The 12466-nt window shown below is 45.4% G+C and overlaps 1 protein-coding gene and 1 long non-coding RNA gene across 5 annotated transcripts in view; one reads left to right on the top strand and one right to left on the bottom strand.

Annotated features, from left to right (window-relative positions):
* LOC138488131 (uncharacterized) overlaps positions 1–12466 on the bottom strand; it is a 225363-nt gene that overhangs the window by 187251 nt on the left and 25646 nt on the right. The gene's annotated exons all lie outside the window — the stretch shown is intronic.
* RFFL (ring finger and FYVE like domain containing E3 ubiquitin protein ligase) overlaps positions 9612–12466 on the top strand; it is a 799537-nt gene continuing 796682 nt past the window's right edge. Inside the window, exon 1 of one of the 4 annotated variants that reach the window (XM_069614893.1) lies at positions 9612–9851. In XM_069614893.1, coding sequence (XP_069470994.1) covers positions 9679–9851 — 173 coding nt within the window. In that variant the 5' untranslated portion in view covers positions 9612–9678. The remainder of the gene's footprint in view (positions 9852–12466) is intronic. The other 3 variants (XM_069614894.1, XM_069614896.1, XM_069614895.1) reach the window with 3 other exon arrangements.

Here is a 12466-nt window from a genome sequence, read left to right as displayed (position 1 = left end):
TCTTTGAAAGAACTTGGGGTTGGTCACCCTAGGTTACCTGGGGGCAACCAGACGTGGACTCCCTGCTCACTGTGCTTAGATAGGCTCAGCTTCACCTCACTGATGATGCCCAACAAGGCTGAAACACGTGTATGGGGTTGCTGGTGGTACTCTTGTTCAGAGAGGAATTGCCATAGCATTTCGGTGCTGGACTGCCCATGTGGGCGGGACAAAGACTGATATGCAAATGGATATTTCCCGTCTGTGAAAGGTACAGTGAGCAAAAAGCAGATGGCTGCGAACTCTCAATGTGGTTAACAACCACAGAACAGGTTATCATGCCTTGTTTTTCCGAGAGAGGGGCGCCTGCTACCTTTGTTGAATTCTTTGAAGGAACTTGGGGTTGGTCACCCTAGGTTACCTGGGGGCAACCAGACGTGGACTCCCTGCTCACTGTGCTTAGAGAGGCTCAGCTTCACCTCACTGATGATGCCCAACAAGGCTGAAACACGTGTATGGGGTTGCTGGTGGTACTCTTGTTCAGAGAGGAATTGCCATAGCATTTCGGTGCTGGACTGCCCATGTGGGCGGGACAAAGACTGATATGCAAATGGATATTTCCCATCTGTGAAAGGTACAGTGAGCAAAAAGCAGATGGCTGCGAACTCTCAATGTGGTTAACAACCACGGAACAGGTTATCATGTCTTGTTCTTCCGAGAGAGGGGCGCCTGCTACCTTTGTTGAACACGCTGATAAATCGGCCCTGGATCAATAAAAACAAGATTTTTTTTTAATCCAACTTGGGTAAGGTTAATAAAAACGTGCCGATGAATCAAGCCACACCTAGAGTCCCCGGGACAGATGATGAAGAGAGGGACAGTCCCTCCTTCGACTTGAGTAATATCTCGGTCTACCCAGTAGATGAGGTGACTGAGGCTGAGGTGATTTTGGAAGAAGTAGAGGGGCTCCCAATTACAGACACTTGTATGGGTAAAGGGGCTGGGAAATGCTGTGTATTGAGAGAGGGGGATACGGCTCCGTTGGTGGGTCTGCAAAAAGTTAAAGCATTGGTTAAGACCTCCATGAACAAGGGGCTTGATGGGCAACCCCCTAAGGAAAAACTTTATGCTATATTCTAAAAACCAGTAATTATAAAGGACCTAAGGGGGGGCACATGCCCCGGGGCTAAATTCAGTTAGATATGCCAGTTTTGTTGCCCAAAACAATTGAAGAAATAGGATCTGGTCAACCAAAGAGTCAACAATTAATGCCTGATACGGGCTGTGAAAAAAGAGCTCGTCCTCCCGGGAACAGATTTAACATTCCTGAGCCACAACAGCATAAATGGCCAATAAAGAAACCCATGCCGGTAAACGACCAAATGTGTATTTACCTATCTCAACTCTTTGAGAGTTCCAATAGATATCCCTTAAATAGATATTATATGCTGTCATTGATGCATGAAATTCCTAACTTGCGACGTCTGACCACAGGTGATATTATGATAGTGGAATTTGTAGACGAGAATTGTTGCGATAAGGTAAAACTTCATTTGAGGTCCTTTATAACGAAGGAAGTCATTATGGCATTAAAAGAGCGTTTTCTAGCATTGGGATTTGAAGTCACTAATGCTGGGCCGTCAATACTCTCGACACTGGCTCCAGTATACTCAGATATGGGCAGGAGGGTATGTGAATCGTCTGGTGCCCAAGTCTCAAATATGTATACTTCGAGGGGTTATACACAGGACCGTGTTACACAGGGGACACAGGAACTTGGACCCAAGGGGGAAGTAACAGATGGACACAAGATGGTAAGCAAGCCTACTATGCATAAAATTCCGAGTGGTCAATTGTTTCCTGGAATTCTAGAGGTTTCAGAAACATTCCAAATAATAAAGACCTCTTTGTGGCATTTGATATAGTGTGCTTACAAGAGACACTGCTCCAGGATACCCCTTTTATTGAAGGATTTGAAGTGATCTATACTAAGGCATTACGAGGCCTCAAGGGTAGGCCGTTTGGTGGCCTGTTGACTGCCATCAAGCGATCTCAGGGGGTGTCCATTCAAAAAATTGAAGTTGATAGAGTGGACATGTTGGTGGTAATGTTGACCTGGCAGGAGGCACCAGAGGGGATATACACCAAGTGTATCTTGGTGAATGTTTACCTTAGACCAGATAAAGAACAACTGGAGGAGGCCTTGACGGCACTTTCGTTTACGTTATTAGGAGAATTCCCAGAAGATGGTGCGTCACTTATAGTCCTAGGTGATTTTAATGCGGAATGTCTGGACGACAATTGGTATTTGGCACAAAACAGAAGTGGTACAGCCAAGGGTTCCCGACTTAGGGGTAAAAGAGTTAATCAAGCTTTGAAAGCTTGGGATTTGTCAATTGTGAATGGGAACATGGAAGGTGACATACCACCGAGGTTTTCATGAATGACAGGGCCATGGAAACCACTCTAGACTATATATTCGTCTCCTCTGACTTAGCCATAAGAGGTGGCTCATTGATAATAACTCTGCTGAACCCGAGTGATCACGCACTGCTGGTGTATAGGACTACTTCTCCTACAAAAAAGGAAGAGAGCAATATGCACATGGTAGTGGAAATAAATCCAGGGAATTGTGAGGTGAGACTCCCCTAAATTTGCAAATGCATTTGAAGAGGTGATCACTAATATGTCATTGCTTGGGTTGGAGTTCTTATGTTCCCAGGAAGGTTTTTCCTCATCTATACGGGAGGTTTTGGGTAGCCTAACTACTAATGTACACTTGAAGACTTGAAGAAGGGGCTTCATAAAACAGGTGGGAATCATGTGTTTGACCTAGAAATACAATCCCGCAAAAAGCAGATGCATAAAGAGATTAAGGGGTTAAAGAAGTCTGCTGTAATAGGCTATAAAGACGAGGTACGCAGAATTAGACAAGCTTACAGGAACTGGGAAAAGGGGAGGAAATTTGTGCTTTATATTAATGACTCAGAAAAGATGCTGGCGTGCATGTTAGGTAATAATTCAGGCCGATTCTGGCAATTAATCAAGCCACAAGGGATAGAGCCTTTTTTGCAGTCCCATGCGATATTGGAGGAAACCTGGGTTAAATACTTTACGGAGCTATATATGAAGTTGGGGGAATGTAGTTCTCCTGTTTGGTTGCAGGCTCGGTTGAAGGGGATACTTAAATGGGATCTTGAGGACATTAATCTTTTGATCAAAAGGAGCAAGCAGTCTAATGCTCCAGGCCATGACGGCCTTTCAAATTTAACATTCAAAGAAAATCCAAATCGTTGGTCTAAATTGTTATCTGATTTGTTCTCAAGTATTCTGGAAAAAAAAAGTATTCCCCGAAACTTGGCCTGCTGCTACCATAGCATTAATCTTCAAAGGAGACGATAGGTCTTGCCCACGGTTTTATAGGCCGATATCACTGTTGGATGCATTGAATAAAATCTTTGCTAAAATTTTGTTGAAGGAGCTCCAAAAATGGGCACATGAATCTAATTCTTTGGATATTTATCAGGCACGTTTTCGGCAGGGCATGGGGACAGCAGTTAATAGTTTTGTGATAGATTTGCTTGCCCACCAAGCACAAGCACAAGCCAGACCAGTGTTTTTGGCTTTCCTGGACATTAGCAAGGCCATTGATCATGTAAATAGGGCCTTGCTGTGGAGAAAGATGCATGATCAAGGTTGCCCCCTGCCATTGTTGGGCATACTAGAGGCAATGCACACTGGCACTAGAATTAGGGTGAGGCTTGATGCGTACGGAGGCTATACACAATGGATTGAGACTAGTAGGGGTCTACGTCAAGGATGCGTCTTGGCCCCATTTCTATTTTGCTTTTATATATGGGGCATATTGATCCACTTGAAGAAAGTAAGAACAAATCCTCAGAGGCTGGGTGAGATGGTCATTCAACATCTATTATATGCAGACGATATTGTAATTTGTGACTTAACCGCCATACGGCTCCAAAGAGCTCTGATTGCAGTTGAAGGATTTCTGGATACTTTAGATCTGTCCTTAAACACAGGGAAATCAAAGATTTTGGTCTTAAAAGGTGGTCCAAAAAATACGTAAAATGTTTCCCTGGGAACTAAACATCGGCAGGCTTGAGGTGGTTAACAAATTTACATATCTAGGGATGCCTGTGTATGACAGCTTATGTGGTTCTGACCGCTTGGTAGACTTGAAAGCTGATTTTTTGGGAGCACTTGTTAAGTTGCGCCTTTTTAATGCGAAATTTTGGAAGGTATTCGATCTTGCCAGCCCTAAAATTGTATAAACAGCAAATCGTCCCGAAGCAAATATATGGGGCTCAATCACGGAACTCACAAGTTAAATGGTCTAAATTGGAAGGCCTACTGTGGAGAGGGTTGTTGTGTTTACCCCAGTCGGTCCCACTAGTGGGGATACTGTTTGAACTAGGCCAGTTGCCCATTGAACCTATGATCGACTGGGGAAAATTGCAAATGTTTGCGGGTATTCTGGCACCACCAACAGCCTCAATTTATGGAGGCTTAAATGCTATGTGGTCCAAGGGGTCATGCCAGCTATTAGTTGAATGGTCTGAGTGTCTTAATACACTACAACTAATTGGCGCATCTAAGGAAGAACTGGGTATTACACCGAAAACCACAAAGCTAAAACTTTTTAGACATGTATGGGCTAATTTGCGGGATGCTTTGCAGTATCAATGTTTTGGTGATCATTTTGTGTACACAGTCAAAAGTTTTAACACGGTCTCAGCCTACCTAATAAAATACCCATCAAGACATTTTAGGCTGCAAATCCTAAGAATTAGATTGAATCTGGTCCCAACACAAGAAGTATTGGGGCGCCAAAACAATGTCCCTCAGGAGCAGAGACTCTGTTGCCACTGTCACAGACAAATACAGACTTTAAAGCACTTGTGTGTGCAGTGCCCTAGTTGTGGACTTTGCGGACTTGTTTTCTCTCGCTGAATTTTATGCCCACAGAACAAGATCTGTGGTGGAGAATTATAAACTGTAATGAACTGTCTCTGTCTATACGTATATTGGAATGTTTAAAGGCTTGTGCAGTGGTTTCTTAGTGGATTGGTTTTAGAATACTGAGGATAACTTTTGTAGGGTGTGATTTTATATTTTGTAATTAACTATGGTGTTTATGAAATGCTAAATTTTACTGTTGATGTTTGTTTGTGTTAAAAGTACAATTGTACTGTATGGCACAATAAACAAAATATAAAATAAAAATAAATTGCCTTTCATGGTTTTGAGCTTGCCTGTAATTTCCAGCTCCAGCAAAATTTACTGTGATTTGCCTTTTCGTTTTTCTAAATCTTTCTTTTCACCTTTGAAAATCTCCTTTTTCCTACTCTATCCTTCTTCTTCTATCATACCCTGATCACGGATTCGAATTATTTTCCCTTTTATTTTATTTTCATTCTCATGTGCTGCCTGTGTTAAAATTGGATTTCCTATGTGTGCTAGCTAGTCTGTTTTGAAGCCCTATTTGTTCTCTAGCGTAATTAGCCCGAAATATCCTTGTGAGCATGCTGTTCCATAGCAGTAGTATCAAATCATTGAAAACTCATTTTTCCATTGTTGCAGTGGGGAGCGCTTAACCTTCCTGCAATCATTTGAGTGGAAGTATTTGGCATTGCTTTTCACAATACAAAATTGGTGTGGCGTTACAGTGTCTCTTAGCTGGGTTATGTTATAGAAGTCTGTGCATTTGTGTTGCCACAACATTATTGGCTGCTGTCATATCTTTGTTCTGATTCGATATTTAAACAATAACTTAATAAATTATCCATTGACAACACACCAGCCTGGTTCCTGGTCTATTGGGAAAGGGGGTGCTGGTGGAGGTTGGGTGCGAGATGGGTTGGAAGCCTCCTCAAAAAGAATTCTATGTAATAATAAAAAGTGTTTTATTGTGCGTCACAGTCATTGCAGTGGAACAAGGTCCCCGACTTGCTTGTGCTGCATAATATCTTGTGACAGCACATGGCGCTATACCGCACCAAATGACTGAACTTCGGAAAATACTCGGCCGCAGAGATATTCCAGGAGGAAATACACCAAGTCATCAAACACATCCCTAACTGCTTCTACTATAGTGGTGATATGTTGTTCTTCGGCAAGTGAACACAAGAACATGATAACACATTATGTCAGGTTTGCCTGGACCGGTGACACTCAACAAAGACAAATGCGAATTCAGGAAGAAAACACTGAAAGTCTTCAGCCATATATTTTCGGAACAAGGTATGTGCCCAGTTCCGGACAAGGTTGCCGCTTTAAATGGAGCTCCACGCCCAATGTATTTATCCGACCTAAGGTTGATCCTCTGCCTCGCCAGCTATTTTTCACGAGACCTGGAAAACTATGTGACAGTGAGCGCTTCACTACGGGAGTTCACAAGAGACAAGCAGGAGTTCAACTGTACCCCGAGCGTGAAGCAAGTTTTGAGGCCATACGAGCAAACATTGCATCTGCCACTTACATGGCTTACTTCAGCTCGTTCAAGGAGACAGACGTGACAGTGGACACCAGCCTGGTGGGCCTCAAGCGCCATCTTGGCACAATTCGACGAAAGCACAACGCACATCAAAAGGGTTGTATTGTATGCCAGCCGCAGTCTTTTGACCATGGAACAAAAATATTCACAAGCAGAGAAGAGAGCCTGGCTGTGGTCTGGGCCTTCAAGTATTTTCACCTCTTCTTATTTGGAAAGGTGTTCATGATCACCACAGACTACCAGGCACTCCTCACTATTTATGGGAATCCAAAGGCAAGAATGCCTCCATGTACAGCGAGATGGGGGCTCTGCCTTCAAGATTATAAATTCACGATCTGTCACAGGCCGGGGACAGACAAGAACCCTGCAGACTACCTGTCTCGCCACTTGAAAGGGGCTCACTCAGCCAGAACACCTGATTGCTGATGCATACCTACACTACGTCATCCATCAGATGAAGTTGTTCCCTGTGGCATGGAAAACCCTCCAGCAAGAGTCGGTAGCGGACAAGGCGCCCGCCATCTTCGCAAATTGTATCGCCAAAGGCAAGATGAAGCATGCAAGAGACTTGGTAAAATACCTTGACCCCGCCTCTCAGGACGACGTCAGATGTATGACCCTTATGCAAGAACAGCTTACAGTCACACAGGACCAGCGGTATCAGGTAATAATGTCCCCATACATACTGTTGCCGGGAAAAGATATTGGCGACATTATATATGGTGACATTATGTATGGGGACAGGTTGCAGGGATGTCTCCTGCTCCCATATAAATAAATTTTAAAAAAACAGGGGTTGCGGGGCTGTCCCCATTATGTTCAATGTAATAATGTCTCTGCAGGAAACAGCGACTTTTTTGTCAGGGGACATTTTTGCGGGGACATTAGTACATGGTACCAGACTAGATTGTGAAGGACGGCTGCAAGATTACTCTGCCCAAGTTGCTTCACCAGGAGGTCGTAGATCTGGCACATGAGGGCCAATGGGGGTGGTCTCTACAAAAAGACGACTCTGACAAAAAATATGGATCCCAGGTTTGGACAATATGAAGAATTGTTCCACCTGCTGCGTTGTGGCCCCAGCACCGACCACATTCCCTATAAATGTCCCCGCTGCCAGAGGACTTCTGGGAGGAGCTGGCGATTGACTTTTTCGGTCCGATCCGAGATGGCTCCTATGCTTTGGTGGTAATGGATAAATACTCGAGGTTCCCAAAAATACAACTCATACCCTCTACGGCTGCCTAGGTGGTCATACTGGTGCTGAATCGTATACCAATGGCCTATGGCATCCCCAAAACCATCAGGCTAGACACTGGCCCACCGTTTACTAGTCTGGACCAATTATGCACCATACATGGGGGCTTAAACATCAGAAGATCACGCCCCTCTGGCCCCAGGCTAACGGCATGGTCGAACGTATTATGGGGAACATCAATATGGTGTTGCAAGTCGCCTATGTGTTCAGAAAGTCATGTAAACAAATCCTTTATCAGCTTCTGCAAGATTAACGCCACATGGCTCACAGCACCACAGGCGTGTGCCCAGCAGACCTCATGTATGGCCGGTGAGTGAGGATTCGCATTGGCCGGTGGGTGAGGACTCGCATTCCGCAAGTTCCTGATCCGGGGATGCCAATGGTCTCTGACGAAGGGCTTCGGGAAAAGGACATGATGGAAAAGTGGAAAATGAAAGCAGTGGCAGATTCCAGGAGGGGTGTATGAGATGGTGCCACTGCTATAGTAGATGGGGTGGTGGTGCGACAGTCTCAATGCCGGAAGGAGGACTGCAGGATAGCCCCATAGGTCCTCACAGTCACGCAGATGAAGGGCACCATGGTCACGGCGGAAGACGGTGAAGGAAGGACAGTCACGTGCAACATTTCCCACATTAGTGACTGCAAGGGGTAGATTGAGGAGGGTGACGTGTCCGTGACTGATTACTCTGCTGAGTACCTGGAAGACCCTACCAAGGGGATGGCAAGGTGTCCGATGAAGAGCGGGAAGCACTGTAGCCCAGCCACCAGGAAGAATCCTGGCCCTGCAAAGGGACGGGCGGCCGGTCCGGGCCAAGTTCAAACCTGTAAGACTTATTGAAGAAATGGGTTAAAGTGTAACGGTTTTAGTTTAAGAAGGGGGGAGGTGTCATGTCGTGCACATACCTCACTATGTTAGAAGCGGCGCTAGGGAGGGAGGGGAAGTGACGTGTTGGGATGGAAGTCCCCAGTTCGAGAGTAAAGGAGCTGAGACCAGTCGATTCTGTGTGGGCTTCCTTATTTATTGAGTGCTGCACAATACCTTTGTACCCCAAAGCTGGGGCGAAGATTAGTGGCAGTCCTTGCCCACAACACCGCCTCTCTCCACCATAAGCCCCTTTTGCCAATATATCTCCTCTTCTTCCATACCTCCCCCTCTCTACCTCATGCATCCTTTACAGCATTCTGCCTCATCTATATATACTCAGAAGTGGCCACCTGTTATGCATAAGGATTTTCCAAACGTCCAACAAATAATAAAAATGAGGGTGTAGCAAGCAAATCAGATTAACTTTGAAATATGATTAATACCTGTGATAATTACTCTGGAAAGGGGGGTGTATTTACTGTGTCTAAAGAGTCCAGACCCATTATGGAATTAGATTTTGTATTTTTATTTTTCGATAGAGCATGTAGCGTAGAAAACAGTATCTGAATAAACAGGTGATGGATGTATGAGGACGTAAGCGATCATTAATGAAGCGAAACCTATGTCAATGTTGGCTATGTCAATGTTTGTCATTCCCTTACCAACACACAAGCCCTGCCATTCTCGAATTAGTAACAGCACATTCATCTAGTCAGGGGCACTTTTTGATGACGTGTTACAAAGGTAGGTAACTTTCCCGAACTTTGAGCACTCGTGATTGGTGACCAAACCCCCGCTTTAGGCTCCTCCTACAAGCACCAGTGGGCGGGGCCTGTTGCCCTAGTTTGGCAGACCATTCGTTTCGTGCGAGTTTGGGGGGGGGGATTTAGAAAATCTTCGCGCTGCTGCCATTGGTTGAGGAATGACAGAAGGTGTAGTTTCCTTCGATGTGATGGATATAATTAGGTAATACTGTGCAAGGAAGTGACTCGTGTCTGAGTGGCATGGAAAAGGGGGGTGGTGCCAATAGTTCGGGATTAATTGGGCGTGCTTAGGGAAGTTATGGGCGGGGCATCACCATGGAGCCTGGTGGTGGGCGGGGCTTTGCATTCGGTGGCTGCCTGGCTGGAGCTGTGGTCTCCGCTTCCGGGTGTGCGAGCGAGTCTGTTAGGAGGCGGCGGTCCTGTGCTGACTGTGGGGCACGAGGAAAGAAGCTCTGGAGCAGGAGATAGAAGGTACCGGAGCATGAAATGAGGCCATTAGTGTGAGGGGCCAGACTCCGCCTCCCACCTACTCCAAGAAACTCCACCCCTTCCCCGCTACCAAGCCCCACCGCCCCCCAGAAGCAACCACTCATTACAGACAGCTCCACCCTCGAATGTATAACCCTTCCTCCAAGACCAGAAGTTCTGTGCAGCACTACTTGCGTGACTCCACAACGTTACCGTAAAGGTGTTTTGGTGCCAGTATTTTGAATAAGTTGTTAAATGGAGATCTTTAAAAAAAGTATTGATCATTAAAAAATGTAAAGGGTGTCTTTGTCTAGACCTGGTTTTCGCCTGTAGGAAACTGCTTTTTCTTAACCCACTATGTCACTCATTTTAACTTCCAGCGGGAATGTGAGGTCAAGAGAAACACAAGTTAGCTACTCCTCTAAGATGTGTTTGGTACAAAAGAGCCCCTCAATACGCTGCTGAACTGGGACAAATCTATGAACACACCTTTCCTTCTCTCACATCTCGAACATGTCCAAAAAGTCCCACTACCAGCTTCACCTCCTCAGAGGTATCTTACCTTTTCTCACCTTCCCCCAGAGGCTTACTGTCTCCAGTTCAAGTCCCTCTGCGTAGTCTGCAAGGCTTTCTGGGGCCTATCTTCAACGCTCTCTTGCTAAATACTCTCCTTCCAGAGTCCTCTGCTTGGCCTCCTCCAACTCCCTGCGGTTGAACCGTTTTTCCAAACAGAGGTTTTGGGGTAGATCCTTATCCTCTGTATGAGCCTCGCTCTGGAACAGATTACAGCCCTCCTTTTAAGTTCTGTAAACTCCTCAAGACATTCCTCTTTCTCCCTCGCTAACCTCCTTTTCTTCTCTCCTGCTTCCCTCCCTCGTTCTCATCCACAGCCTATTCAGTCAACCGACTGGTCGCCTGGCTCACCTGCAGAGCCTCACAGGTCCCAGTCTCCCCCGCCAGTCCTGCACTTGCCTCCACACTCTTCCTTGCAATACTGCACTCGGTATATGTTCCACGAGTGTGGCACCCTCTATGCACTTAATCCTGGCCTTTGCTGGACTGGGCAAACTTGTTCCCCCTCCAATGCGCTTTCTGTCTGCGCACTTGCACGACCTTGTATGTACTAGGCCTAGCATGTTTGTCCATCATGTCTTTCTCTACCTCCCCTCCCTAGCTGACTGTGCCTGCATGCACAGGCCCCCCACCTACTTTTCCCCCCAGTCTTTGTTATGCACTTATGCTAGTAGAAATGCCCTCGCCTAGTATGCTAGTTATTGCTGTTGGATCATTCAGAATCTTCAGGCCTAAGAATAACGACGATATCCCCTTGTTCCCTTCGCACTTTGAAGCACTTCACTTGTGTTTTAAGCGCTTTACAAATATACAATTTCACTTCTCATTAACACCTTTTCATTTTTGTAGAGTCAAAGAGGGTGGACACCAGAGCTCTACCACTAAAGCTTCTCCAGAGAGACATTTATTTCACACACATACCATAGAAGTATATCTCTATTTTCCACTTGTGCCACATGCCCCACCACCAGTCACGCAGAAAGAGCTTGACCTAGGGTTTTGCCTGTCAAGCTTTGGGTTGTGTTGCACTGACCACATTGAAGGTAAGATATAAATTCATTCGAATAAAAGACCGCATGCGGGTCTAGTTACCAAGGGAGCAGCATAAGATTGTCCGTTAACACAACTGTCATTTTATAGGAATGCATGCAATGACGTTCCAATATAGTACGTTGGGATGCCATCGCCTGCGTGACAGATAGAACAGGTAAGCTGTATGGCACTCATATTAAACAAAGTATCCTGTCACCCTCTTACTGTAGGTGACTGGAACAACCCCATAATACAAATAGCCATGCAGCCCACTAGCAACTTCCCCCTCCGAACCTCTGCCAGAGACAACCTTGTTTTATACTGACCCTGTGGTCTTATAGAAAGAGAAAGTGCTGTGTCTTTCATCCCTTCCTCAGTTCAAGTCCACCCCAATGTACCGGTTCATCAGTCTGTCCTCGCATCTAATATCCGATACAACATTACCTGCCCTCCCCTGAAATATCTGCACACTACGCTTTCTTCTATGACAGTTTCGCCCCAACTGGCCTCCAGAGACTGCCTTGATCCAATTCCCACTCCCAAGACAATATCACTTCCCATTAACACTCTTGCAAGGTGCTCTAATAACTAGATCTATGTGCACCACTTATACTTGACACCTCCCCAAACTTCAACTTTACTCTTTTGATCCCTACATCACACTGGAAATCACTAATAAAAAAAAAGAATGCAGCCTACTGACACCGGTGGGTGAAATGAGGTCCATTGAGTTAGGTCGTGGCCTGCTTGATACCTACAAAACTGCAATACAACAAACCTCAGGTTGGTGCTATAACATTGCAAACTACCATTCGATCAATTCTGCCCCCTATGTAGACCCAGATCTACATTTCCATCTATCTGCAGATGGGATACCAGCCCATCATAAGACCCACCCCTGAGAGTGCACCCTTTGAGATCTTCTAGTTATAAGCCTGTCTGAAGAGATTTCTTTGTAAACGCTAAACTGTTTTTTGCATCTGCTGAACTTGTAACACTTAACATTTGAGAGC

This window comes from Ambystoma mexicanum, chromosome 9 (assembly GCF_040938575.1).
Source record: "Ambystoma mexicanum isolate Mex_15411 chromosome 9, UKY_AmexF1_1, whole genome shotgun sequence".
NCBI classification, from domain to species: domain Eukaryota; kingdom Metazoa; phylum Chordata; class Amphibia; order Caudata; family Ambystomatidae; genus Ambystoma; species Ambystoma mexicanum.
The sequence above is the reverse complement of the archived record's forward strand: the minus strand, read 5'-3'. Positions and strand labels throughout refer to the sequence as shown.